Source organism: Pogona vitticeps, chromosome 2 (assembly GCF_051106095.1).
Source record: "Pogona vitticeps strain Pit_001003342236 chromosome 2, PviZW2.1, whole genome shotgun sequence".
In the NCBI taxonomy this organism is placed as follows: Eukaryota; Metazoa; Chordata; class Lepidosauria; order Squamata; family Agamidae; genus Pogona; species Pogona vitticeps.
Window position 1 is genome coordinate 133,152,086 of NC_135784.1, and position 27,774 is coordinate 133,179,859.

The window sequence follows — 27,774 nt, forward strand, 5'->3', positions numbered from 1 at the left end:
ATCCTGATACATGCACTATAGCCGAAGCACCACCTGCATCCTATTCAAGTTCATTTCTCGCAGCCAGATGCATAACTATTACATCCTTTAAAAGCTCCCAGGACCAAAGTATCAGAAAGATTTGAGTCTAGTCAGATGTTTGGGGCTACATCTAATTTTAACCCCAATCAGAGTGGACTAATTGGTATCAATGAGGTCTACATGGGTGTTGATTTAAATACTTGATAATTAGCATGTTCAAATGAAGTAAACTGAGTCTTTTCAGTGACATTCTCTCCCATCCTCTGGAATTTATTTGGGGGGGGGGGAAGCAAGTAATTATATGACACAGAATCTCTCCAGGAGCTGTACTGCGTAACCTTCCTTTTGTAATAAATGAGACATATTCCTTGTCCCAAGATTGTGAAAATGCATGAACTAGGGATCAGGCAGTTACAGCTGCAAAAACATCATGAGTACCTACGTGTGCTCCATAAGGTTGTCAGTAGGAGGTTCTTCCTCTGAATTGGATTCTTCTGGGGTCCGAATGAGGAAAAACAGAACTGTGCCCACAAGGCTGATCACAGTTAAAGCAATGAAGACAGTCCTGCGGTCACTCTCTGAAATAAGAGTGCATTACACTTTCACAAATAAATAATAAACATTCAAACTAACTACAATACTTGAAATAGTTGTTGTGAGCTGCCTTGACAAAGTGAAATACAGCATAAGAAGGGAAACCTAAATTGGCACATTTATGTCAAGTTTGAATTAACCTTTCACCATACAAACGCAAATTCTTCAACAGATGTTAGTATAAGTGACATAAAATTAATTATTTACTTAAGATTGCAATATGCACTTTTTAGAAGAAACTGGAATTGTTGCTCAAAAACTGTAATGAAGAAAAGGATAGGATGCAAGTGCAGCAAGAATGTTGTTATTGGTTATGTCATGAATAAATGCATCCTAGACATCATGCAGTCATGTACCATGCAACCAGACTCACTTTTGAACAAATACAGTTGTGCCTCGCTTTACGATTGCCCCACATTACGACGAAACTGCATTACGATGATGCTTTTGCGATCGCTTTTGGTCTGAATAGGGGGTTTTCGCTTTGCGATGATCGGTTCCCTGCTTTGGGAACCGATTCTTCACAAAACGACGATTTTCCTACAGCTGATCGGTGGTTTCAAAATGGCCACCGGGTAAATAAAATGGCTCCCCACTGTTTTCTGGGACGGATTCCTCGCTGCACAGGCACCGAAAATGGCCGCCCTATGGAGGATCTTCATTGGACGGTGAGTTTCCAGCCCATTGGAACGCACTGAAGGGGTTTCAATGCGTTTCAATGGGCTTTTTATTTTGGCATTACGTTTTCGTTCTACAGCGATTTCGCTGGAACGAATTAACGTCGTAATGCGAGGCACCACTGTATAAGAACAGAAAAAAGAAAACCTGAAGCATACTGTAGAGCAATATAGCTAATTGTCACTTACACACTAACACTACTGTAGCACCGAAAAATGTTTCCTAATGTATGTACATGTTCGTAAGATAAAATCTAATACTGGAACTGGATTTCAATAAAGTAAATTTTCCTGAACTGTTACCTGTTTCAAAAATGCATCTTAACTGCAAAATTTCATTCTTGGTAGTACTAATGTATTAACACACATCTAAGGCAAAACTGAATAAACTATCCAAACCAGCTGCAGAGTTCTTATAGCAATGGTGAAATGCTATGCTTAGGTGTTTGATAAAATTATATCCTGTACTCTATTACAGAAATTTGAGTATACTAGATGAGGACGTGCAGTGGCTGTTTTTTAAAAAAACAAAAGTACAAGAACACCCCTGGATTGTTGTTGTTGTTTAGTCGTTAAGTTATGTCCGACTCTTCATGACCCCATGGACCAGCACCACAATTCAAAAGCATCAATTCTTCAGTGGTCAGCTTTCTTTATGGTCCAGCTCTCACTTCCATACATCACTACAGGAAAAACCATAGCTTTGACTATGCAGATTTTTGTCAGCAAGGTGATGTCTCTGCTTTTTAAGATGCTGTCTAGGTTTGTCATTGCTTTCCTCCCAAGAAGCAGCCGTCTTTTAATTTCGTGGCTGCTATCTCCATCTGCAGTGATCATGGAGCCCAAGAAAGTAAAGTCTGTCACTGCCTCCATAGCTGCTTCTTCTATTTGCCAGGAGGTGATGGGACCAGTGACCCCTGGATTAAGTGGAATTCCCTGTACTGATAAACGTGACTGTAAGACTGAGCAGACATCCATCTGGGCATAAATCTCTTTCTTCACCATGGTGATCCTGTTCCTCTGTTCTATTCCAGTCACTCTGTTGGCATCTTTTTTCCAGCAGATAAGTTCTGTAGACAGACTGGGGGACTAATGCCACTGGCACACGGGGGCCCTTCTGCTAGATCTAAAATTCCACAGATGGTATAATTCCAATACAGAATGGTGCTTTAAGGAAACTCATCAGACTGGTTGGGGCCCCAAACACAACACCACCTTCATCCACCTGAATGTTTCTAAAATGCAATATTTGTTCCAGAGGTCTTTCTCTGTGGGCCTAAGCCAGGAGAAAATAGGTAGGAGATGAGTGGCAAGAGAGTCTTTCCCACAATGTATCCTTTTGAAAAATGTCATAATGTTAGGAAAGGACAGCTTCAGCCCCACACCTCCGCAAAATAGGCTAAACTGAGAAATAGTCATATCTTTGCCACTTTTATCATACATTGTTATTATTTCCACTTCTGACTTGGCACAGACATTTTTAATGAATAAAATGGAGAGAAATGCTAAATATTAAGCCTAAAAGCAAACAGAGATGCACTTATAGCTTTTATATTTTAAATATGTGTTTTATTTTTCACACATTAAACTACCATATGATTACAAAGAGTGGGTCAGAAGTCCTAAAATGGATAAATACCAAGTAAAACGTCAAAATTTAAAAACATTCTAATCTGGAATGTATTACTTGTAAACTGATGTGGACTGTCACTGTGGAAATGAGCCATTTCAAAATCAATGTACATTCTAATCAGTTTAAATGTCACATTTGAATTACAAAGGAAATGCTGAAGATGCTTTAAAAGGAAATCGGATTTGGCTTAATCCTGGTATCTGGTAAGAAGGGGGAGGGGTGTTCAAATAAGACTGGTTGTTTGAAGAAGGATTTGAAAGATCAACGGTAAGACATCTAGTCTGATAAGAATCAAAAGACCAGTCAAGGTAAGGTCATGAAGAGAGGATGCTAATCACCATTCAAATATTTTCAAATTAGTTACCTTCAGCAAGGATTGCAGCTTGATCGCATATATTATAACAGCAAGTCTGAGAGAACTTTACACAGAGAATGAAACCCAGAAATACAGAGAACAGGAAGAAATTTTCAATTGTTTTTACATATATAGGAGTGAGCACTGTAATAAGAATCATCCTGAGGAGCTATTTAAGAACTATTTGAAATGGCCTGCGAGTATGTACCTTGCTTTTGAAACATTTTCTCATTATTTCAATAAGAGACATGCTACCTTAAGAAGATGTAATGTAAGTAAAACCAACCTGATATATGGAATTTCCCTTGCCAGGCAAAGTATATATAAAGGTTCCCAAAAAACAAGCTGTGAACAGAAGAGGGAAGCACACTATGGGTTAAACTAAATCTGTTTTGCAAGAAGAGAAAAAAGTAAATAACAATTCATTCTACATTGTTAGAAGATAAAACTGCTCTTCCTACTGAACTCTAACCAAACCTCAAGGGTTTGCTTACATAAAGTAAAACTGTGTTGTTCCCTGTCACAGAAGAGAGAAAGATACGTCCAGCATACCCCGACAACAGAGAAAGATATGGATAGGCTCACTCTCCTGTCAAAAAATTTGGCCCAACTTGAATATATGAAAATAGAATTCATGCCAAAAATTCAACAACAGCTAGAAAGTAATTTGCATTTACTTGTGTTTCAGTTGGGGGTGAGGGACAGAAGGTATGTGAGAACATGCCCATAATCCGATCACACTGTGCTCTTTGTACTTTGTGACATTTTTGATTTATTTTGCAGACTTCAGGGTTACTCCTCCAAGCCCATGTGTTTCTGGACTGAATTTAAAGTTCTAGTCTAAATGGTTTAGAGTTAGGTGGGTTCAAAAACCATACGCTCCCACAGAAACTTGGTGGACTTTTTAAAGATTAGCCTTATGGGTCCTGCTCACGATCTAGCTTATGCACAAAATCAGACAGCAAGGTCTTAGAGGCAGGGTCTTCTCATTGGTAGGTTTGTGGAACAACTATTTTGTGGTGTCTCACTGCATTCTCTCTTTCTATGTATGTTTAGACAGCTGATATATACTTTTTTATTACAGATTCCTTCTCATCTGGGATCTCCTGCTTTATCATTCTGAATCTGTGAATTGCTGAAAGTTTTATCTTCCCTTTTTAAATGATACTATTTTCCTATGTTAATGAGAGCAACATATTGGAATTGTTTTGCTCCATCTTGTATTTTTAACATTACTTTAATTATTTCAAATTAAAAAAGTCAGGTATAGACACTAAATTAGGTCCCAAGATCAGATCAATTTTTAAATGTGGGAGCATTAACACATGTTATACTTCCCCTCTTCTTGCAGTGCTGCACATGTCCACCTCTACAACATACGCAATTTAGCCTCCCAACAAATGGGTCAGTCTAGACCAGCAGACACCAACTCGTCCAAAGGCCAAGTGGGCTTCATAGCTAAGCTGCAATTTGAAGTGGGGCTTATTGGTTTAAAATCCAACACTAAGCACTATAGCACACTAGCATCAAACACTAACATTCTAAATGACTGTCACCATATTCTAGATTTAAAACTAGTGTCTCATTGTTAAGCAAAACAGTGAAGAAAATAATAGCATGACTAAAGCAATACTACAGTACTGTACAGTACTCATAAAGCAGATGTCCATAGAGCTGATCAGGCACATAGGTTTACTAGAAAGACATTAATTCATTCTAGCTGTAATGTGAGCAAAAGGGCAGGCGAAGATGTTTGTGAGCTAATAATACTAGGATAAACCTGCATGAATAAGACCAAATCCATGAAAGGTAAGTACACTCTGCTGCCTTCCCTTAATTTCTGACTACTTGCTTTACAACGCCAGGACAGTTACCCTGTTTCCCTGAAAATGAGACCTAACCTGAAAATAAGCCCTAGTATGATTTTTCAGGATGCTCCTGATATAAGCCCTACCCCAAAAATAAGCCCCAGTTAAGTAAACCCTCACCCTCCACCACTGTACAGCAACCAGAAGAAGATGACATGACTGTATTTGAATAAATATAGATTGTTGTACATTTTAAAAAAACATCCCCTGAAAATAAGCCCTAATGCATTTTTGGAGCAAAAATTAATATAAGACCCTGTCTTATTTTGGGGGAAACAGGGTATAAATTCATGGGAAACTCTGCGTAATTGCCCTCAGGAACAAGGCAAATTATCTCCCATGATACAGAAGCAATGCTGACTCAGAACAGCCTTAGGGCAAAGCACTCCTCCTGCAGAAAATATTTCAGCTCAGTCTAATCTGTCCTACTGATTTCAATGTAACTTGCTTCTAAACAGACATACACTGAACAACTTAAAGAAGTTTTTTCAGAGGAAACTACAGTTATTTCAGAAAAGACAGAACTTCTAAAATTAAATGTTTAATATTAAATTATGACAGTCATGTTATGTCAATAAAGCTAAAAGAAGCACCAAGTGGACCTAACCAACGGAGACTGATTGTTTCGTACCTGGATTGCAGCAAGGCCCAGAAGATTCCGCTGTTCCTGCCAATTGTGTGTTCATTAGAATTTATTGTCAGACAGTTTCCCTGAGCAGTCCACAGAACTGAAAGTTAATTAGAATACTAGTGAACAAGGAGAAGGGAGTCGTCTAAAACTTGCTCATATTTGGCCACTATGAATGTGCCTGAGCAACCAGGAATAGTTATTTCATAGTTGCATTTTTTAAGGAAATAACTTAGAGCTGCTTCACTCACTGTCAGGTGTACACCTAATGGCAAAAATCCTACATTCTGGCATAATGTAAAGTTTTGCCAAGAAAAGGGTGCCAGGCATTACACCCAGACCACCAGAGCAGGACAATCAGATTGTGCAATCAATCCCAGCGTTTGACCAACTGCACGACACACATGGGGAAGTGACTCATGAACAGCACTTCCACCCTGTCACACTTTTCCCTAATGTTGCTGCAGCTTCACATTGCAAATGAAGAGCTGCACAACAGGATTTCAGCCAAAATATACTTAATTTTACCAAAAAACAAAACACATAAAATATTAACGCAACAAAGAGGTACCATACACATGCAAGACAGCTGGAACTTCCTGGGATTTGTTAAACGTTTACTTATTGACATACTGTACCTGATTTTGTTGATATGTGTACATATGTGAATTTAACCAATCAACCATCTGGAAGCATCCACAAATTCATAAATACTGAATGAATTAAACTAATCTATTTAATAATTGCAAGTTATCCTAGACAGAAACTAGTTGCACCCATTCCTGGAGAGGTCTGATCTGGCCATGATGACACATGCCTTAGTTACATCCTGACTGTACAAGTGTCATGTGGGGCTGACTATGGAAAGTGTCAGGAAACCTCAATGGGTCCAAAACACAGCAGCCAGATTGCTAACTAGAGCTGCTCACAGGGATTGAATAAGCCACCCACCCAGCCCTGTTACAGCAATTCCACTGGTTGCCAATCTCTTTCCTGGCACTATTGAAAGTGCTGCTTTTAATCTATAAAGCCCTAAACAGCCTGGGTCCAAGCTATCTCAAGGATGGCGTATCCCTTCATGAACTCTGCTTGAGGCTGAAACCTTCCTTTCAGTCCTGCCACCTTCACAGCTGTGTCTGTGAAGGGACACAGGAGAGAGCCTTCTCTGTTGTTGCTCCCAGACTTTGGAATTCTCTCCCACAGGAGATCAGGCTGGCCCCATCTTCACTGTCCTTTGCCAGGCAAGCAAAGACCTTTCTCTACAGGCAAGCTTCCCCTCAGTGACTGGTTTCCTGAGTGGGATTTGCTGCTTTGAATGTGTTTTTAGTACTGCTTTTGTTTACCATTTCTTAGAGTGGTGTCTTTTTAATATTTGTATACATACGGTTTTTAGCTTTTAATATTTACTTTTAATTATGTAAGTCACCTTTGTATACTCATTTTTACCTTTAAAAGTTATTGTTTAATGATGTAAGCCACCTGGGTCCTTTTTAAGGAGAAAGGTGGGAGAAATAATTTTTAAAAAATAATAATTGCCTTTGTGTGCAATTGCAGTTAAGGGTAACGCTGTAAGCTCTGTGAAATTAAAAAAAATACACTTCTACCTTGAATTGCACAGGTCTGAGAAGCACAATTTTGGTTATAGATGATTTTTTTCAATAAATAAAAAATACTGTAAATATTTCAACAAATAAATATTCAGTAAATACTGTGCCCCTAACCACCCAGAATCCTGTGAGTTCAACACTGAAGGCATCCAAGTGATATACTTTCCCCAAACACATCATCTCTAATTCAGCCTCTAGATCAGGGGGGTCATAAAGATCTTTAAGGCTCATTTCACATGGTACTGTATGGAAAGGATTGTCAGCGCTATGGAAGAAAACTTCAATAGAAATGTTCTCTATGTGCGTGTGTGTTAATCAACCGTTTATGCTTTGTACTTATGATTTTAGGGACATAAGAGTTATAGACAGATTTTGAACTATAGGGAGGTCCAGTCCCCCTAACCTCAATACTGTTGTAGAAGTGTATTATACATATTTATAACAGCATAAAGTACAACTGTTTATACCCGATTCCATTTCCGCTTTGACATCATCTCTGCAATCATGAAATACAGCTCCCAGGTAGCACTTCAGTTCATCCCAAGATAACATAGCAAAGATAGCAAGTTAAGGAATACAAAGTAAATCTTACCAACGGGGTGTACTTCCTTCCCAAATAATATACATATTATTATAGCTGAAAGGGGGGCGGATTCTAATTCTGATTTCCAAGGGAATCATATCCTAGCCTGACAGCTGAATGTTTCATTTTTAAGAGACAGCTCTTAATTCCCAGGTTGTAAAAATGCAAAACATTTATTCTCACTTGCTTAGGGGCAGAGAGGGTGCTAAAGTATCACTTGCTGGTGTATCTTTTTGTTTTTAATTGCTAGCAGCAGGCACCCATCTATCCCATTTTCATTAGTACTAAATCCAGACCAAGCTGAAGGGCTTACCAGCAGCTGCTATTCCAAGGAAAACTGAGGCCGTGTAGAAAGTCCACGTAGAAGGCTGGATAAAAATGGCAATATATATGCTGAAAAGATGACAATGTACAATATTCAGTTTTAATTTGGTCAATTCCATGCTCATAATATTTAAAGAAAAGATTTCCCACATGGAGCTGGGAGTTGCCTGTGGCTTGGAAGACTTCATCTGTCATTCTCTCTAGCAGTTCAGTTTGAAACCAACAATGCCAGCCTAACAGCTATCCTTATATGTTACATAATTATCAAAGTCAATTTATTATTCATAATCAAACGGGGGGGGGGAGATTGTACTGGACTCCAATAGTAACTTGTAGCCAGAGTAGGCCGACTTATTCAATGGAACTTACAGGGGAGCTGACACACCAAATTCCCACTGATTCAGTGGGTCTACTCTAGTTACAACTTACTACTGGATTTCAGCCAGTATGTTTCAAACAAGAACATTCACATCACAAAGGCACATGATGATATAGAGTCTCAATCATTCAATCTAGCCATTGTTATTTTACTACATTACACTCCACTGACCACTCAGACATTTAGCCCTGCAGCAACCCTGAGGAATTGTCTTAAAACGGGACTGCAAGTGACTTACCCAGGGATTCCAATGAGTTTAGGGCCTATACAGGGCTTGGAACTCGGGCTTCCTGCTTCCAAAGCCAATGCTCTACTAGTATATTGTATCTTCCTTCTGTCTTTTCATACACCTGAAATCACTGGGTCTTTTTTACAGGATCAATTACTGGCAAAACACACTGCATTTGAGAGAACCTATTTTGGCCCAAAGGCCAGATTGACACTGAGGAAGGAGAGTACCGGCTCTATACCAGTAACGGGCACGGCCACAGTCACATACACTTCCTTCCTTGTTTATATGCACACACAAGAGTAGCACAGTGGGGAAGTTTAAACCTCTCCAGTGCACTGCTGTTAGAACAGTGCCCTACGGTGATCCCATCATGTGAGGTAGTAGAAGCTCCTCAGTGAGCTGGCTTCACTCAGCCCTTCAGTCCACTAGGCCAGTGGTGGAGAACCATTTTGGGCTCACGTGCCCTAACTGGGGGGAGGGGGACAGCGGGCAGCACCAGAAGTGGTGGCAGAAGTGGGAATCCCGGCATGGAGGTGCCTTGAGACCCCACTCCAGACGCGCTGCCAGCACCAGCTGCTCCAGATCCACCTGCCGAAGCGCCAGCACCGCGGCTGCAGCCGCCTTCTCAGGTCTGGCTGCGGGGGGGGGGGAGTAGTGATCTGGCGACTTATGGCTCGCCTGCCGGCAGAAAGGGCTCCGCATGCCAGCATAAGTTCACCATTGCTGCACTAGACCCTCAGCTCCATTCAGACCACACAACTTTCCCATGTCAGCCAAGGCTTAGGAACTGCCTCTTCAAGATGCTTTGAGAGTCTTGCAATGAAGTCTCCAAAGCATTCACTTCTCTTTGGGAGGCAGAAATGTCTAATGAAAGAGTCTTCATGGGCTGTAGGGAGAGTCCATATGTGACCAGTGTATGTGACCAGATCTCTATTTTAGAAGCTGCAGAAAAGCAGCATCACTTGCTCTCCTTACTCTGGGGGACATTGTAACTCCTACTCCTGTACATGAGGACAGCAAAACTTTTAAATGGAGGTAATTTTTTTAAAGCAGGAACAAAATAGCAAGGATTTACACAAAGGGACATGGGTGGCGCTGCGTGTTAAACCGCAAAGCCTCTGGACTGCAAGGTCGGATGATCAGCAGTTCGAATCCACGCAACAGAGTGAGCACCCGTCGCTTGTCCCAGCTCCTGCCACCTTGCAGTTCGAAAGCATGTAAATGCAAGTAGATAAATAGGGACCACCACGGTGGGAAGGTAACGACATTCCGTGTCAAGTCGCGCTGGCCACAGAAACTGTCTACGGACAAATACTGGCTCTACGGCTTTGAAACGAGAATGAGCACTGCCCCCTAGAGTCGGACACGAATAGACAATTTTCAAGGGGAACCTTTATCTTTACCTACCTATAAAAAATGCCACTTATGAACATGGATATTTGTGGTCCTATGATGGCAACCACAGAAGGCGAAATCAGATTTGATGCTGAAAAGACTCCATAAATAACAGCCATGCTGCAGAAAGCAGAAATCACTGTTAATAAAAATGTGAACAAAAGTTTATGGTATTTTTTGATCTTCAGTTCAAACCATATCATTTCAAATTCTAAAAATACAGTATATTGTATCTTTCTCATTAAAATGTTTTCACAGTCAGCATAGATATGTTAAAATACTCAGGCCTGGTAAATGAAAGAGAAATGGAGAGAAAGATAAGCTTCTCACTCTACTATAGCTTGTTCCTGAAAGTGGAAGGCATGGTTTTCCATTATTTCTTAAACCTACCACACAGCAGAACTAAAAACCAACAAAGGGATAAAACAGCAATATAAATTACCTTGTATAGCCACTGCCATGAAAATCTGTATTGTTTAGATTTGTGATGACAGTTTGCTGTATGGAAAGAAATTTTAAGAATTAGTGATAATGGAATTATCCCATTTAATGCACAACAGAATTATAAATCAAGATTAATGCACATTAACAACCATGACATTTTGTTCACACTGATTAGCCTTCAGAATAACTGTGTGAGGACGGTGCGCTATTCTTGCAGCTCTTTCATAGATAAGAGGACTGACTCATTCAGGAGCTTAAAACAAGTCTTCCTAATCACCATACATGCACAACGGAGGGGAAGGCCAGAAATCAGAATACAGTAGGTTAGAATACTTTACAGTTCGCCCAAAATCCAACTAAAAAATTACACCACTGTTAAGTCCACTGACCTAAATTTAGTGGTGAATTGCCACTAGTTAATAAGTCTACATAGGCAACTGGTATATGGCAGCAAATGCCTATATGACTTCTTAAACAGTGGCAATGTGCCACTGAGATTTAAACCAACAGACAAATGCTTGCAAAGTAACAGGATTCTAGTCAATGTGAACTACCACGCACAGAAGGGCACTCATACAAGCTGTTATCGTATTTTATCAGTCACCTATATGTTCTGGAATAAAATAAAGTACAGTATTAAACCAATTGTGCATCTCAGCTTGGCCAAGCACACAAAAAGACATCCAGCAAGATCACATGCACGGTTTGTGGTCCTGACCCGACCAGATAGGTGGGATATAAAATAAATAAATAAATAAATAAATAAATAAATAAATAAATAAATAAATAAATAAATAAATAAATAAATAAATAAATAGAGTAAGTTCCATTTACACTACATGATACCAACAGGATTCTAACCGTTTCTGAGTCCTCCATCCATTCCACTCTCTGCTTTCAGAAGCAAAACCGAACAGAACCAGAGGCTACCAAACTGACTTTGCTAAGGTAACACAAACAAATTTCAAATATGTTTATGGGGGAAATCTGAAATGTGTAGTGTAATTGATTCCACATCATTCTGAAGGAGTTACAAAGGCAAGACAAACCCTGCCTCCATTAGGAAACCCCCACACCCAGACTGGATGCTGATGAGTGACAAAATATAATGACATTTTGGAAAGGGATGTGACACTTGAATTAATAAAGAAAGGTGCAAATTATTACCAGTGAATAGTGAAAAACACAAAGGGGATTCAAACCTTAACACTAAAAACAAGATTACAGTATTTAGATAATCGGGGGGGGGGGCTTACTTGAGAATAAGAATCACTCCTGCAGGAGGCATCTTTTAACAGCAGACCCTAATCATTTTCTGTGTCAGCACCAGATACAATACTAGATAACTCTACCTAGTGAACTAAATCAAGAAACATAAAACAAAATCAGCTTATGGCTTTGGTGGCTATAGTCCCAAAGCATCAATAGAGACTGAAGATCCGCAAACATGAATGGGGGTGGGGGTGGGATTAGAAAGAAGTATATCCATATTTGCACTTACTGCAACGTTTCCACATGTTTGAAAAGCCGTAAACATAAACATAAAGGCTGTTCCTAAAACAACGATGTTCAATTGCTTTTTTGACTCGGAATTCATTTTGTGTTTTCTCTGGAGGCTGTCACACTGAATCCAGGCGAATGTCTATCGGTTAAACTTCTTCTCTTTTCTTTAAAGGTTCTGCCCAGATAACACACAAATCATGACAAAGAAACTTTTAAAACTGACTTATACATTAAAAAACATTTTCTGATAACATTAAAGAAATCTTTGTAGAGTTGGAATAATTAAGTACAGTTACAGCAAGGGAGAAGAGGCTGCCGAGCAAAACATCACAGAGATTCTCTCTACCTTTCAAACACAGAACAGCTGCAGATCCCTTATGAAGAAGAAACATTCTGCTCCAGCTGGCCTTTTTGCAGATTCACGTCTCTGCTGTATCCCTCAATCAATTTTTGGCCAAAAAAAACAACCCTAAACCCAATTAATCATCTGATGACAAAAGGAAATCTTGCTGAAAGAACTATTTCCATTTCTGCTGAACAGGAAATAAAGAACGGCTCACAAGGTTGGTCAGGTGATCAAAGGGGACCAAACCTTGTGAATTCTGGGAAATGTAGTTCTTAACCTGCTCCTTGCTAAAACAGGAAAGACTGGCATATGGAAAACTTGCATCAAGTGATCAGTTTCAAAAAGAGCTATCTGTCCCCTGCAAAGAAAATTAATTTCTGGTACAGAGATCTGTACAATCTCAGTCAAAACGCTCCCTTTAAGAAAAAGCAGGATAAAATAATTTGTTTTCCCAGTCAAGCTTTGAGTATAACTTGTTCAAGATAATTTTCATGTGGGATAAGGAAATGGAGATGCCTTGATTTGATCTAAAATTGTTTCTTAATTTGAACTTGCCTGGAAACAATTAGAAACATTACAATGCAATCCTTCTCTTGTCTACTCAGAAGTAAGTCCACTTGATTTCAGCACTGTTTGCCACCACATCCAAGATTAGCTTATGAATTTTAAGTCAAACAGTCTGTCAGTTAAGGCAGTACATGCAGCACACGTCTCCTTTGACACTGGGATTGTTTTAAGAGTTATTGTGATGGCTTGCAGCTAAAAATTGGTCTAATCATTTTTTTAAGGTGCATTCACTTGATTTTTCTTTTTGTGTGTGTAGGATTTAGAATTAGAAATGCTTTTATGCTTGAGAGTTTCTAGCACTGTGTAAAATTTATTTTCCTTTGCCTCATAGGCATCCTTCAGTCTTGAGAGACTATGGTAATGTGCTCTGTATGGAGGACTTCGACACTGTATGCGAAGCTGGAGTGTCCTCTCCAGGGCACGAAGCCTGGGTAAAATAATATGGAGGACAGGCTGTTACCCAAGCAGCAAATCCCCCCTCTCCACATCGCTGAAATAGTCCAATGGAAAGGCAAGAGCCAATAAAACTGGTTCCAGCAATATCGCAGGAGTTGGCAGAATGACACGAACTGCCTTCGGGACTCCAGCTCCGGATTTTGCGTCGAGGTCAACTCCTGAAGCCTTTTCTATCAGTGGATATAGCCACAAGGCAGTGGAGGTTTGAAATCAGTCTTTTCCTTCTCCTAGGTGGGCTGCCTTCCCAGGCTGACGAGCCCCACCTACCCGGGTCCTTGGTCTAAATGCAAAATATATACAGCATAATGGGAACTTCCTCTTTCTCTTACTAGTTGCAGCCCTTCCTAAAACTCATCCAAAGGCTCACCTCTGGAACAGATTTGGGGCTGCAGGGGAAGGAGCAGAATTTGATCCAACTATCTGATCATGCTGAAAGAACTACAAAACTGAAAGGATGGAAGGGACTCTGCCAAATCTACTCCAACCCACCACCAGCACAGGAATTGAAAGGCATCCTGGGATACACTCTGATTTTCTCTCTAGTATTTTTTCTTCTGTCTCCTCAAAGCTTGCAATAATTTCTGCAATGCTCAGCAATTAATTTGAAATGGAAACAAGACTCAACTGCTTTCTTTATAACCATGACATGTGAATGGCCAGGAGAGACCTAATTAGTGTGTGCATTAGTACAAAACTAATTTAAGACATTAGGGTTCACAAAAATATGCAGACAAAGTACAGTACATGGTAAGAGATTTCTGGAATTTCTAGTGGGGAATAACATGTTTAAACTTTCCCCCACATCAAAATCTTGCCTGAAATGCTTGGTCTCTACCTGAAAGGAACATTTTGCATAAAGAAGGGTTCCAACCGCCCATCCTCTAAACAGTCTGAAATAACATTACAGAAATTCTGGCACCACATAATGCATCTGTATGTGTAAATTGGATATTCTATTAAATCCTACAGCAGATTTGCCATGTTTATTGAGATAATTTCTGGTATCTTAATATCTGCAATTCAGACATAAATTCAGCAAGAAATGCCTGCCCAGGAGTTGTACACCAGGAAAAATTGCCCTCATCAAATTTTTTTATTCACCATCTCTATTTAATATTATCATCATTTCATAAACCACCGTTATATTTCAAAATACCACCAACTTCATCAAATAACAGCTTTTGGACTTTTCTCTTGGGAAATCAAATAACTGAACATTACAGTACTTTGCTTTTTCAATACATTTGATATGTTCCAAGAATAGTTTTTTTATTTATAAACAAACTTTATTTATGTACTTAAAATATTTTTACCTCACCTTTCTCCTCAAGCCAACATGATTTACAATATTAAAAACAAGCAATATAAAAACTGGAAGGGGAAGGAACAAACAATAGAAAACAAAAACAGTAGACCACCTCTTAAGTAACCAATTACTGAGAAAAAGCCTGACTGAAAGGGCTTTACCTGCTTTGTGGACGGACAGCAAGAAAAGGGCCAGGTCTGTGGTGGGTGCCAGGACAAAGGAAAAGGCCTCCCCTGATTATTTTTAAAACTCAGGCGGGCTTATCAAGGGAGATGCTGTCTTTCAAGTAGCCTGGCCCAAGTCGTTTAGAGTTTAACTTTTCTTTAATCCTATTTGTCCTCTACATACTGTACCTCCGTATAACAGTACTGTAGAAAACACATAGATATGGTACGATATGCCCACAGAACTGAACATTTCTCTCTCAGTTAGGTTAAGAACATAGGAAATTGTCGGTAAGTCGAATAATTGGCCCATCTAGCTTAGTATTGTCTATTTTGCCTAGCGGAGGCTTCCAAGGACTTAGAAAAGATCCTTTCCTAACCCTATCTGGAGATCACTATTTACATCTACTAACAGTCAAATAGTCCTACCAGTTCAACTTCTAAAATCAGAGATATCATCCGGATATCACAGCTTGGTTACAGTTAATTGCTATGAATCCCGTAAGAAATAACTACACAGGTTCATGCAGCATACTGTACTCCTGTATCTCCTATTTCTGACATCTTGACGTTTCACTTCAATCTGCTTTTCTCTTTCACTGATGGAATGAGTTTTAGTTTTCCATTCCTCTGTTTCAAGTAAGTCTATTTGCTTTTATTCCCATGGTGCGACTATGGTCCAAATTATTTTATGGAACGACTCTAGCGAAAGGTTGAGGCCAGCAGAGAAAGAGGAAGCCCGCATACGAGATGGATAGACTCGATCGAGGAACCCACAGCCCTCCTCCGTTCGCAAGAGTTGAGTAGGACTGTTGAGGACAGGCCATTTTGGAAGCGACTCGTTCATAGGGTTCCCTATAAATCGGAAGCGTCGCGGCGGCACGTAACAACCTCTTAAGGAAGGCGTTTTCTGTATAGGCGCTACTAGATTGCCTTTGGGATAAATCAATCGAAAATTGTTTCTGGGAAACTCTCTATTTCTATTTCAGAATATTTAATTCAAATGTTTTGATGCTCCCCAACGGCGCTAGCTATACGGATTTCGCGACACCTCAGGTCTTTATTTGATTAACTATCAGCATGACACCCGCCTTCCCGGAAATGAAGACCAGGCCGCCGCACCCAGCTCCGTCTGCAGCGAACTCAGCAGAACAAGCAGCGGGCGGGGGCAAAACTAGCCCCGCCCCTCCCCGCCTCGCCTGGCGCCTCTTCATGGCGATGAGTAAGAAACGTGGCTGCGCCGTTTGAATCGGGCTTCCTCCTTCGGCACGTAGGCGACGGAGTTCGCGCGCGCTCCCGCGACTTCTCTTCCGTTGGCGCCATTTTGAATCCGATACTATCCGTTTTGGATTAACCCTAACGTGTTAGTCGTACCATTTAAAAGCTTATTCCTAATTTTATAAACTATAATTTATCAACATACCTAGTTCATCAACATACCTACAGTATTTCATATTTGGTGGCATTTAGAAAACAACAAAGCGTATCCTTTCGGGGGGGGGAGGGAAGCATAGATAATCGCTTCCGGGGTTCCGCAGCAATGGTACCTGGGCGTCCAAAGCTAATACATTTACAGTATGTCTTTTAATTCCCCACGACCGCTAATAAAGGCTTACTTTATCGCCTTTTTGTGGCCATTCAGCAAAGGCATGTATTTTAAATTGACTTCTTTAGAAATAAGGAGAGCTGGTGTCCCAAAGCCACTTCCGGGTCAACGGCAGCCATTTTGTGGCGCTTAAGTGCTGGAGGAAGGGCGGTACCTCGCTCATTTGCTCGTGGCTTTGCTCGGAGATGGAGGCTCACGAGTAAGGTCCCGTCCGCGTGCTTCCCATCTAATCCGGCGGCAGGTCTCCGAGACCTGCGGGCCTGTGTGCGGCCCCCCACCCTCTCGTGTTTCCTTTTCGGGGTGTGGTTCTTGGCTCTAGGCGCGGCTTCGCTTCCCCGCGTCATTTTTCTCCTTCCTACCCGGCCATCATGAGCTACGGGCGGCCGCCGCCGGACGTAGAGGGTATGACCTCCTTGAAAGTGGACAACCTGACCTACCGCACCTCCCCGGACACCCTCCGCCGTGTTTTTGAGAAATATGGCCGTGTGGGGGACGTGTACATTCCTCGAGACCGCTATACCAAGGAGAGCCGCGGATTCGCCTTCGTGCGTTTCCACGACAAACGCGACGCCGAGGACGCGATGGATGCCATGGACGGAGCCGTGCTCGATGGGCGGGAGCTGCGGGTCCAGATGGCCCGCTACGGTCGACCCCCAGATTCCCACCACAGCAGGCGGGGACCTCCTCCCCGCCGGTATGGCAGCGGGGGATACGGACGCCGGAGTCGGAGGTGAGGAGGATCGCTGCGGGGATGGGCCCGCCTGAGTGGAGAAGTGGGAGGAAGAGCTAGCGCGACCGGTTAAACGTGGAGGGAGTGGAAGATTAAAAAAAATTGACTTGCAGAGGGAAAGTGAGGCTTCCGGAGGTAGGGCAGCCATAGACTGGCATAGTTTCGGAGCCGATCGGCGGGAAAGTAACTGAATCACGTGGTATTGGAGGGCTAGAGGCCCAGAGGGCGGGCACAAATTTCCTTTTTTTTTCTCTTTCGGGTGTAAGCAAAGCACTTGAGGAAATCCATGTACGAGTTTCTGGCTGTTGTCCAACTACCCTTTCTCTTCCCCCCCTCCTTTCTACTTAGTCCCAGAAGGCGTCGCCGCAGCCGGTCCCGAAGCAGGAGCCGATCCAGATCTCGTAGCCGATCGCGTTACAGTCGGTCCAAGTCGAGATCGCGCACAAGATCCCGTTCGCGTTCTACTTCCAAGTCCAGATCAGCTAGGCGATCGAAGTCCAAGTCCTCGTCTGCCTCCCGATCTCGGTCCAGGTCGAGATCTCGGTCCAGGTCGAGAAGTCCCCCGCCCGTCTCAAAGAGAGAATCCAAGTCGCGATCCCGTTCAAAGAGCCCCCCTAAGTCCCCTGAAGAGGAAGGAGCAGTCTCATCCTAAAGCAATGGTAATGTGCTTCCTCAACTACCGTAATTGCATGTTTCTTTGTAATTCAACAAGGTATTGAGTCCTTCAAGTAGCTTTTGAGAACGAGTAAATTCTGATGGGTCTTGTTCATTTCTGAGGAGGGCATTTTAGTTTACGGCTAATAAAAGATCTTTTTATGTTTTGTTGCTATTAATAGCTTGCTTTTTAATATCTATTGTTTGAGACGCAACCTATTTCTGAAAATGACTATTTCTTACTGTTCTTATCCAACATCTGCATTTTCCCCTTTAAAGCTGCGGTCTCCTGTTTGCTTAAAGAATATTGGCCAGTTTTGCAGATTTTAACTGATTTGGCTGATCCTCCAGGGACCAGTTTCTGTGGGCGTGTATTGGAGCAGGTTTGTCTTTAAATGTTAAAGATACACTATCCTGTTAATGAAGAATCACTCCTGTGGTCACAGTTCAAAAGCAGAAAATGTTTAGACATGGATGTTGAAATGCGAGTTTGTAGAAATCATTTTTTGACAGTGCAATTGTGGGCTTAAAAGGATATGCTGGGTGGGTGAAATGGATAGTGTGTCTTTAACCTCCCTAAAATTGTTTGGTCCTTTTTTTTCAAAGGAAGGTGGCCTAGAACTGTTAAAGTTAACCATTTAATGACTCTTCAAGATTTGGAATGCAAACTAATCCATAAGTTAAAGTAAATCGGGCTGACTTCAAGTTAAGGGTGGTTTGATCATAGCCCGACACTATGTAATGTGATTAGTGGAGATTAATCACAGAGATATATTTGAAAACTTCCTAAATGCAGTTAGCATCTAATATGGTGGGAGGTGGGTATTGTTTTTTTCTAATGTGATGAGACCAGGCGATTATTATTAGAAACCAGGATCATCCATAAAATATGGAAAAAGTACACAGGGGTACTCTTGCTGAACTATACCTTTTTCAAACCTAGATGCATCAAATAAATGAGAAATCTGGATAAAGGATGCCTTTGGAGGAGGAATAATCATTCGAATTTCCAGTCCCTTGGAGAGATCCTGGCACAAGCAACCAGCTGTTGAAAAAGGTTATTTTGTAACACTTTGTCTAACATTTTATTTTACTTTTGAGCCTCAAATGGCAGACTATTACTTTTATGTGCCATTTTGTTCCTGTTATTCAAATTTCTTGTAATTTAGTGGAGTGAACGACTACAGATTTCATTATTGGCTTGGATAATTGAGGTAAACTTCATTTTTGTTCATATAGCGCTGACTTGTTTGCAAATAAAACTGGTAACTAACTCGCTGCCTCATGTTTAATATTAAAGAAATGTGCAGCTATAATATGCCTAGTAGCTTAATGCTGTCTAGATATTCAGATTTTGCCTTTGTTCTCGAGTTCAGAAATTTTAAATTCCAATGCATTTGTAAATGCTATAGTTGAAATATTCATCTTCAAGTCAAACTTTACAGCTGACAATTATTTTGAAAGATTTGCTTTTATCAGACAAAATTCTAATCTCTTCTCTTATGTATTTTTGTGCACTAGGCGCAGTTGTGTAGCAGTTGAGTAATGCTGGTTAGCTGTTAAGGTGGCGTGTTGCAGTGCAGAGTGCTTGGCTGTTTCCTGTTTTCTCCTGATTGCTCCTGTAACGATGCCTTGTCGTGCAGAAACAAATGGCTGTCCAGTTAATTATAATTGCCTGACAACTGCACTTCCAGTCACCCGGCCTTGCATAAAAATAATGGAGCATACAGTGAGCACATCTAGCTGGTGATATACACACCTTATTTTTTTTTTCAAAATGGTAAATTAGACCATCTACATATGTGAACTTGCATATAAAAATGTAATGTTAAAGCATTTCATTCCTCTAAGTATCAATTTGGAGTAACTTTTAAACCATTCTGTACTATAACCACTGTGACTGTAGTTTAATAAAAACACTTTCTTGGTGTTCAGTTTTTGAATTTGTACATCCTGTGTCTGGTCTGTATAAATATTGGGGTAAGTACTGCTTTTATCTTGGGTGGATGTTCATATCTACTATGTGAATTTTTGGAAGAGAAAGTATAGTGATATTCCATTCCGGTGAAATTTATTTCTGTTCCTCAGGTACTTAGTTAATTAGTTAATTTCATTGAGGCCTCCATAGGTGGTAAATATGTTATAGGCTTGGACAGTTCTTTGTTTTTAATGTTTAGACATGTTCCATGAGCAAAGTAATGAAACAGCAAGAAGAGGGATGCTTGGTAACTTTTTCTTGTATGCCCACCATACATCTTTAATGTGCTGGGGGGGGGGGCTTGGGACGCCTTCCAAAACAGGTTTGGAGTTGGAGAGTTATAGCAGATTATTCCCTGCTGCCGAATGTCTGGTGTGGTTATTTACTCTATTCGATGATTATTCCATCTGGGGTAGAAGACTAGGAAGCCTTGAGAACATCATAAAATGCCAGAAGAGAGTTGCTAACCTTACAGTGCCAGATGGCTATCTCTTGAAATCATTGGCTGTAAGCAATTTGCAACGGATACTGTTATGACATAACCACTTACAAAAACTTTAGTGGTAGACAGTTTAGGTGTCAAAATATTTATTTTTGCAAAAATATAAATAGGAAGTTATTTCTCAAAACAGCTAAGTCTCTAATTGAACTGCTTTCTTTGTAGCAATCACCATCATTTCAATCGTGTGTCTCCCTGGAAGAGAAGAGCCAGCCAGTTGTTCCTTGTTTGCTTCAAATGATTGCAAGGGCACACAGAAGCTGTCCATTTCCCACTTGTAGAGTAGTCCTTCAATAGACCAGTCCGCACTGAAAAATAGTTATTTAATACTTCGTTAATTTATACTACATGGTATAGCCTTTTGGCTGTCTTTTGTCTTTTAAGTAGTTTCTCAGTAACACTTTCATGCCGATAACTTCCATACCTGCTTTGCAAACAATATACATGACATACATAGTAGCATTTTGGAAGTGATATTTAAAATTTACGTCATAATGAGAAATACTTGCAGAGCCATACCTTCTGACTTGATAAGTAGTCCACAATTGTGCATGTGGATTTTTTCTCATTAAGTAGTACACTGTACTTAAAATATCTTCAAAATCTGTAAAGTAATGCAAACAGTCCTGAAGTTTGTTCACCACATGCTGCCAGCAACTTTATGCAGTGTTTATGTACAAGTGTTAAACTTTCACTTGTGACTGTTGGGCTAATCTTACCATAATCGACACTTAATAAACCGATACTCATTTTGGTATACCTTATTTTGCTGTGCTTCAGCATAAATGTATTTCAATATTGGAGTTCTTGTGCTTCCACCCAAGGAATTTCTTATGTTTTGTACCTTTTTATTTAGCACGGGAGACTTGTTTCAGGTGGAGAAAAGTACATGTGGTACTCTGCATAGCGACGATAATCCGTTCCAGAAAATTCGTCACTATGCGGGACAAAGAAGCCCATAGGAATGCATTACAACACGTTTAATGCATTCCTCTGGGCAAAAAACTCACCGTTCTATGAAAATCCTCCATGCGGCGGCCATTTTCGCTGCCCAGTAAGCGAGGAAAGCACGAAAACACTGCGGGTGGCCATTTTATTTACCCGACGGCCATTTTGGAACCTCCGATCAGCTGTTGAAACATCGCTATGCGAAAATCGGTAAGCTAAACGCTTACCGATCATCGCAAAGCGATGTTTTGCCATCTAAAACATCACAATGCGATCGAAAAAACATTGCTATGCGGATTTGTCGTTAAACGAAGCGCTCGTTATGCGCGGCACCACTTCCTTGCAGACATAGGAATTAAATAGCTGTGGTAAGAGTCCTGTATCAATACAGCCGTGCCCTGCTTAACGATTACCCCGCATTATGACTAATCTGCATGACGATTTTGCAATTGGAAAACGATGTTTTAAATGTTTTTTTTTTTTTTTTTCTTTGCTTTGCGAAGATTTGCTCCCTGCTTTGGGAACCGATTATTCTGATTATGACGATCGAAACAGCTGATTGTCGGGTTTTCAAAATGGCCACCGGATGTTCAAAATGGCTCCCCACTGTGCTTAGGAACAGATTCCTCGCTATACAGGCACCGAAAATGGCCGCCATCTGGAGGATCTTTGCTGGACGGAGTTTTTAGCCCATTGGAACGCATTAACCGGGTTTTAATGCGTTTCAATGGGTTTTTTATTTTCACTTTACGTTTTTGCTCTACAGCGATTTCACTGGAACGAATTAACGTCGTTAAGTGAGGCACCACTGTATATTGCACTCCCACTTTTCATGTGAATGCAGGGAAAAGGGCATTATGCTATTCTCACCAATCTCCACCACTTCCTCTAAAACACTGGTTCGGACTTGGAGGTCACCACAGATATTTTTAGTTGCAAGAATTTTTATATTAAATATGGTATACAAAATGCTGTTTAATTTTCTTGGCCCACAGATAGATACATTTAATTTGACCCAGAAGGCAATGTAGAGTTCTTAGTGTATATCTGTAACCCTTTGGGTGGATTTTCCTTTTATGCATGTGAATCACTCCTAGCTCCTCTGAAAGAGCTCTTGCTCATTTCTGCATCTGCATCCATCTTTGGAGGACCATGTCAGCCCTTTGAACCAAAGTGCTAGCCTAGCTTAAAGAGCCTGAGGTGAGAGTGCAGTACATGCCAGTAACACCGACACCCAAGATGGCAACAGGATTGGAACGTTGTCATGGCACTCTTCTGGGGTCAGTAATGGTGGAACAGTGAAGGAGTTGGGTAAGGATATCCCTATGGGCTCCACCCTGAGTCATAGATGAAGGTAAGAGGGGCAAAAAAAAAAAAAACCCAGGGAGAATCACAGACGGGGGAGGGGGCATGAGTAGCTCTGTGGGAGGTGTTTATTTAAGCTTGAGAGAGTCTCTTCAAAGGGGGCTTTTTTGGGGGGGAGAAAACATGAGTCATTTTTATACCTAAAAAATAAACTCAACAGTACTGACATTTTGGTGTTGCAACAAAGGGTTTTACCTTACAGAGAATGAGAAATCAGTGATGTTTAAGATGGATTCTGAAAAGGAAGAGGCATTCAAGCATGTACTGTAGATATCTGCTGGCTACTGGCGCACACCAAAGAATCAGAAGATCAGTTTGCTTTATAGATAAAAGCAAAGCCTTTGACTATCATAAGAAGCCAGGTTGTCCTGATAGAAATGGGTGTGACTCAACACTTAACTGACTTGATGTATAACTTGTATTGCTGACAAGAAAATACCATTAGGACAGAATAAAGAAAAAAAATTGTTATAGGCAAAGGGTTCAGACAAGGGTGCATTTTATCCCCTTATCTGTTCAATCTGTACATAGAAGATGTACAGAAAGCCAGACGATATTCAGATGGATTGAAAATTGATGGAAGAAACAGCCATAATTTAAGAGATCCATATCGGGCAAAAACAAAAACTGGCACCAAAGATTAACTGCTATATTTTAATGAGCTTTCGTGGACAAATCCACTTCCTCAGACACAAGTGTGAGACTACATTGCTTCATGAGGTTGATGGATCACCACTCATTCAGCTACATCCAGTGCATTCCATAGCAGTAGTTTTAGAAGAGGTAATTGTGTTAGACATGTTTCATCAAAAATGATGAAACAAGGTGTCTTTACTTTGGGCACATCATGAGAAGGCAGAATTGTCTGGAAAAGACAATAATCCTGGGAAAGGTTGAAGGCAGCAGGAAAAGAGGACGAACAAATACAAGATGGATTGACTTCCTTAAAGGAATCATATGCTTGAGTTTGCAAAAGCTGAGCAGGGATGTTTTGGAAATATTTCATTCATGGGCTTGCCATAGGTTTAGGCGACTTAATGACAAGTAACAATAACAACTTTAGGTAATAAATTTTGAGGCACTTAACACTGTCCTGTACATGTAGGTACCCAGAATATAAATAGCAGTAGAAGCTGAATTTCAGTGGTCTATGTACCTTCTGGTTCAAAAAACACATCAGATGCCAAAATTATGTCCACTGGAGGTAAGGCCAGTAAACACGGTGATACACGTCCCCAGGTGACTCCTATGATGTGCACACCGGAGAGGTTATTCATCTGGCAGCTTCTTCGACAGTTGTCCAGACACTGAGGAAACTCTGCATTATCCGATAATATCACTTCTGCATCACACTTTGCTGCCACTATCCCAGGAAGACTCACACCTGCCCCAAGCTTAAGAGTAAAAATAGTTTTAAGGTACACCATTGAAACGACAAAGCATGCAAAACTAAATTCAGGATGGTGCTCAAGTTTAAGCTTTGCCACTTAAAATGATTTGCCCAGTGTCCCAAATGACAACCCCAACTACAGTGGTGCCCTGCATAGCGACAATAATCCGTTCTAAAAAAAATCATCGCGATACGGATTCGTCGCTATGCGGGGCAAAAAAGCCCATAGGAACACATTAAAACATATTTAATGCGCTCCTATGGGCAAAAAACTTACCTTTAAGCGAAAATCCTCCATGCAGCTGCCATTTTCGCTGCCCAGTGAGGAAAGGGCACGAAAACACCATTTTCTTCACCCGGTGGCCATTTTGGAACCACAGATCAGCTGTTTAAAAAACATTGTTATGCGATAATCGTTAAGCGAAACGCTCGTTATGCAGGGCACCACATAGCGATTGAGTTTTTAAATGGGAAAACATCGCTTTGCGATGATCGGTAAGCGTTTTGCTTACCGATTATCGCATAACGATGTTTTAAAAACAGCTGATCGGCAGTTCCAAAATGGCAGCTGGGTAAAGAAAATGGCTGCCCGCTGTGTTTTTGCACCCTTTCCTCGCTTACCGGACAGCGAAAATGGTGGCCGCATGGAGGATTTCCTCATAACGGTGAGTTTTTTGCCCATAGGAACACATTAAACGTGCTTTAATGCATTCCTGTGGGCTTTTTTGCCCCGCTTAACGACAAATCCGTATAGCGACTATTTTTTTGGAATGGATTATTGTCGCTACGTGGGGCACCACTGTATTTGTTCCTGACTTCAAATTAGAAGCCACTGTCGTACTGCATGTTCCAGTCCTTATATCTTTTACTTGTCAGTTCACCTAGGCTATGGTGTGTTTCATCGAAAAACCGTGGTTATTGCAAGTCACAAACTACAGGGTTCTGTTGTTCAGCAGGCAAACATATACAACTGCAAGCCCATACTTGATACCTGCCTAATTCATGCATAATTTAGCTCAGTGGTGGGTACCAGTGACTTCTGGCTACTTTGGGATTCTCATTTGAGCATAATTGTCTCCTAAATGTTAATAATGCAAAGACAAGAAGCCTTGATTCCACTGCATTAAATGGTTTGTGTAAAATATTGTTCCTTTTTTAAGATAACATGAAACAGCAAGGCAAACATTTTACATAAATTAGTTTTTATAATCTTGCTAAGCTTTATCCACAGCAAATACTGATTTAAAGAGTAGCCAGTTCTAAAGTAAATACGGTACACACCCCCATATTGTCAATGAGGTTCTTTTAAAAAAACATACTACCCCTATGCTAAAATTGAAGTAAAGCATATTAAAGCAGTATGTTGACAAGGGTCTAACTTTATAAAGTATGAATGAAATCATAGAGTAGTCCCATTTACCTCCAAAATCCTTTTGCTGGAAACTAGCCTTCTATGGAACCAGACATACTGGGCCAAGACCACTGCACAGGGCCAAACATACATGCCATACTGGGGATCAAGGACCTGGAAAAAAGTAACTGCTATAAAACAGAATAGTATCTGAGGCATTTTAAAAATAAATCTAAACACTCTTTTGGATTACTCCCCCCTTTTTTTGTATCATTATTTTGCTGGAAACAGAAGATAAAGTTCTCTGTCCAAAAAGAGGTCCAGAAGAAGCCTTTCCTGCTTGCAGACTATGAACTTTTACTATCAAAAAATACACTCATGGTATATGGATACTAATATGATCATAAAATACAATTTATTACATAACGTTCCTGAAAAATTCAAACGCATTTAAACCGCAAATACAAATTCAATTGATGCAAACCAGAACTGTGGCATGAAATCCAACATACTATAAGGGAAGAATACAAACCGACAGTTTCTGTAGCCAAAATAAAAGCCTCCGGTGACAGATAAAAACTCACATTATTATTAATGACAGACTAGAAGCAAGAATAAAAGGTGACGGAAACGGATTTGATAAGGTAAATGCAACCGAGCGGCATATGGTGGCCAGATGAAAAAGGGCACAAGCCTTCTATACTTTATCAAAAATATACGCCGGATTTCAGAAAAACGTTCATAACCCGGCGTCACCTGAGACACAAAACGACAAATCCTGCCCTGTATTTCTTTCGTGTCGGGACAACTGCCTTCTTAATTCAGCTCCCTTCAAATTCGTTCCTACGCATTTGTACGGAGCAGAATAGTAGTATCTTTAAAACAAAACCATCGATCAGAACCTCGGGAATAAACACCACCAGTTCTGGGTTCAGGTGCTCCGGCTCGTCCTCATCGGGCTGTCCTCCAAACCTGTACTCTTTCACGCGGGACGCCGCCGCCACCCGCTCGCCCATCGGAACTCCCGCCCCCTCCTCCCGCCACAGCCAGGCGGGCACTTCCGAAGACTTCCGAACTTCGAAAGAGCTTCGAGTGACGTCTCAGTGGACCACTCACAGGCGAAAACCGCTAGGAACGCAGCCAATCACAGCAAAGCATGAAGAGCGTGGAACTCTGGAAAGGCCACGTACAAATGCGACGCCTTGAGTGAGGCGAGATAGCGCTTCTTAGCAGTTCTTGTTGGTGTGTAATCGCTAGTACGTAGTATTATATTATGCCCAAGTAATATTTATGCACGCACGGCGCTCCCCGATGCACACAGACTTGTACTACTTCGCAGATATATTGCCCAATGTTGACCCAAGGAAGACGAGTGGGCTTGCTGAGGGTGACTCGCGTTCCCTCGCTCCCCGCTAAGCACACAGGGTGGGAAACACCTTGCTCTGCAGATTTTTTCAAGGGTACATCTCCCATAAATCTCGCATGAAAACCAGCGAAAAGGAAGTACTGTACAATGACGACCGCCATCCATGTTGGATCCTCGTCCTTGCCCCGGCATGAGCCGTCATGGAGCAAAGTCGTTTTAGTGCGTACAAGTTTCTATTAATACAGTATATATAAACTTCTGGGATAGCTTTTATAGGAGCGCAGCTGCTGAGGTGCCTACCTCAAATGAGGATTGAAGCAGATGACTGTAACTCTAGTTTTATTACTCCCCTCTTATCTATTACTATAAATTTATACAGGTATTTGACTTTTCCTCTAGGAACCTTGAGGGCGCGGCATATTTGGGTGCCCCACTCATGAGGGAGGCGATTAAGACGGAAAAGAGTGACTGGTCACCGAATAAGCATCATGGATATGAACTATGCGGCTGTTTGAACCAGCCAGCTTTATTAACACTGTCTAGTAAAGCTCGTGATTCCCACCTTTCCTTCTTTCCAGCTTCTCTGATCTTACAAAGTACGTAACGTAATACCGCCACTGGCCATGTGCTCTCTGACCCATCCCGGTTACGCTTTATGCCTCAATACCATCACTCCCGAAAGCGGCAGAATAGCTCCTCAAATCGCTTTCGAGCCTGCCTCCGCTTCTCACACTGCCCGGCCAAATTACGTAGCTAGCTCGAGGCCGGCTTCTTAAGATGGCGGCAACCCTGAAGTCGCTTCCTC

The 27,774-nt window shown here is 41.2% G+C and overlaps 3 protein-coding genes across 9 annotated transcripts in view; 1 reads left to right on the forward strand and 2 right to left on the reverse strand.

The window, feature by feature from the left end:
• MFSD11 (major facilitator superfamily domain containing 11) overlaps positions 1–16,615 on the reverse strand; it is a 31,893-nt gene extending 15,278 nt beyond the window's left edge. The window contains exons 1-8 of one of the 2 annotated variants that reach the window (XM_020806480.3): positions 15,080–16,615; positions 12,242–12,418; positions 10,739–10,794; positions 10,309–10,416; positions 8,280–8,359; positions 5,780–5,876; positions 3,567–3,625; positions 464–599 (exon numbers count right to left, since the gene is read on the reverse strand). In XM_020806480.3, coding sequence (XP_020662139.3) covers positions 464–599; positions 3,567–3,625; positions 5,780–5,876; positions 8,280–8,359; positions 10,309–10,416; positions 10,739–10,794; positions 12,242–12,337 — 632 coding nt within the window. In that variant the 5' untranslated portion in view covers positions 12,338–12,418; positions 15,080–16,615. The other variant, XM_020806478.3, reaches the window with a different exon arrangement.
• Positions 16,616–16,831: 216 nt separating this feature from the next.
• SRSF2 (serine and arginine rich splicing factor 2) lies at positions 16,832–20,021 on the forward strand. Of its 4 annotated transcripts, none has more exons than XR_012083795.2 (4): positions 16,832–17,418; positions 17,767–18,455; positions 19,016–19,129; positions 19,594–20,021. XR_012083795.2 is itself a non-coding variant. In XM_078385996.1 (2 exons), exons 1-2 carry the CDS (start codon positions 17,057–17,059, stop codon positions 18,068–18,070), a joined length of 666 nt encoding a protein of 221 aa, XP_078242122.1. In that variant the 5' UTR covers positions 16,832–17,056; the 3' UTR covers positions 18,071–20,021. The 4 variants fall into 4 exon arrangements, 1 of the variants encoding a protein (XP_078242122.1); XR_002301717.3 differs by having other exon boundaries at positions 16,833–17,418; positions 17,767–18,077; XR_012083794.2 differs by having other exon boundaries at positions 19,016–20,021.
• On the reverse strand, positions 19,156–27,729 carry METTL23 (methyltransferase 23, arginine). Of its 3 annotated transcripts, none has more exons than XM_020806484.3 (5): positions 27,532–27,729; positions 25,673–25,777; positions 24,019–24,256; positions 21,069–21,153; positions 19,156–20,857 (listed from the first exon to the last, which is right to left on the reverse strand). In XM_020806484.3, exons 2-5 carry the CDS (start codon positions 25,754–25,756, stop codon positions 20,683–20,685), a joined length of 582 nt encoding a protein of 193 aa, XP_020662143.1. In that variant the 5' UTR covers positions 25,757–25,777; positions 27,532–27,729; the 3' UTR covers positions 19,156–20,682. The 3 variants fall into 3 exon arrangements, with proteins under 3 accessions (XP_020662143.1, XP_020662140.3, XP_020662142.1); XM_020806481.3 differs by lacking the exon at positions 27,532–27,729 and adding an exon at positions 26,506–26,663; XM_020806483.3 differs by lacking the exon at positions 27,532–27,729 and adding an exon at positions 26,360–26,650.
• Positions 27,730–27,774: the final 45 nt, after the last annotated feature.

Excerpts from the sequence above, each read along its gene's own strand:
- METTL23 (XM_020806481.3), bottom strand. The coding sequence starts at position 26,619 with ATGGGCGAGCGGGTGGCGGCGGCGTCCCGCGTGAAAGAGTACAGGTTT. Across the intron at positions 21,154-24,018 it reads TGTGTTTTTTGAACCAGAAG|ATTTTGAAGATATTTTAAGT; the intron begins GTACATAGACCA and ends ATTACTTTACAG. Across the intron at positions 20,858-21,068 it reads ACTACTTATCAAGTCAGAAG|TGCGGACTGGTCTATTGAAG; the intron begins GTATGGCTCTGC and ends ACTATTTTTCAG.
- SRSF2 (XM_078385996.1), top strand. The coding sequence starts at position 17,057 with ATGAGCTACGGGCGGCCGCCGCCGGACGTAGAGGGTATGACCTCCTTG. Across the intron at positions 17,419-17,766 it reads TACGGACGCCGGAGTCGGAG|TCCCAGAAGGCGTCGCCGCA; the intron begins GTGAGGAGGATC and ends CTTTCTACTTAG.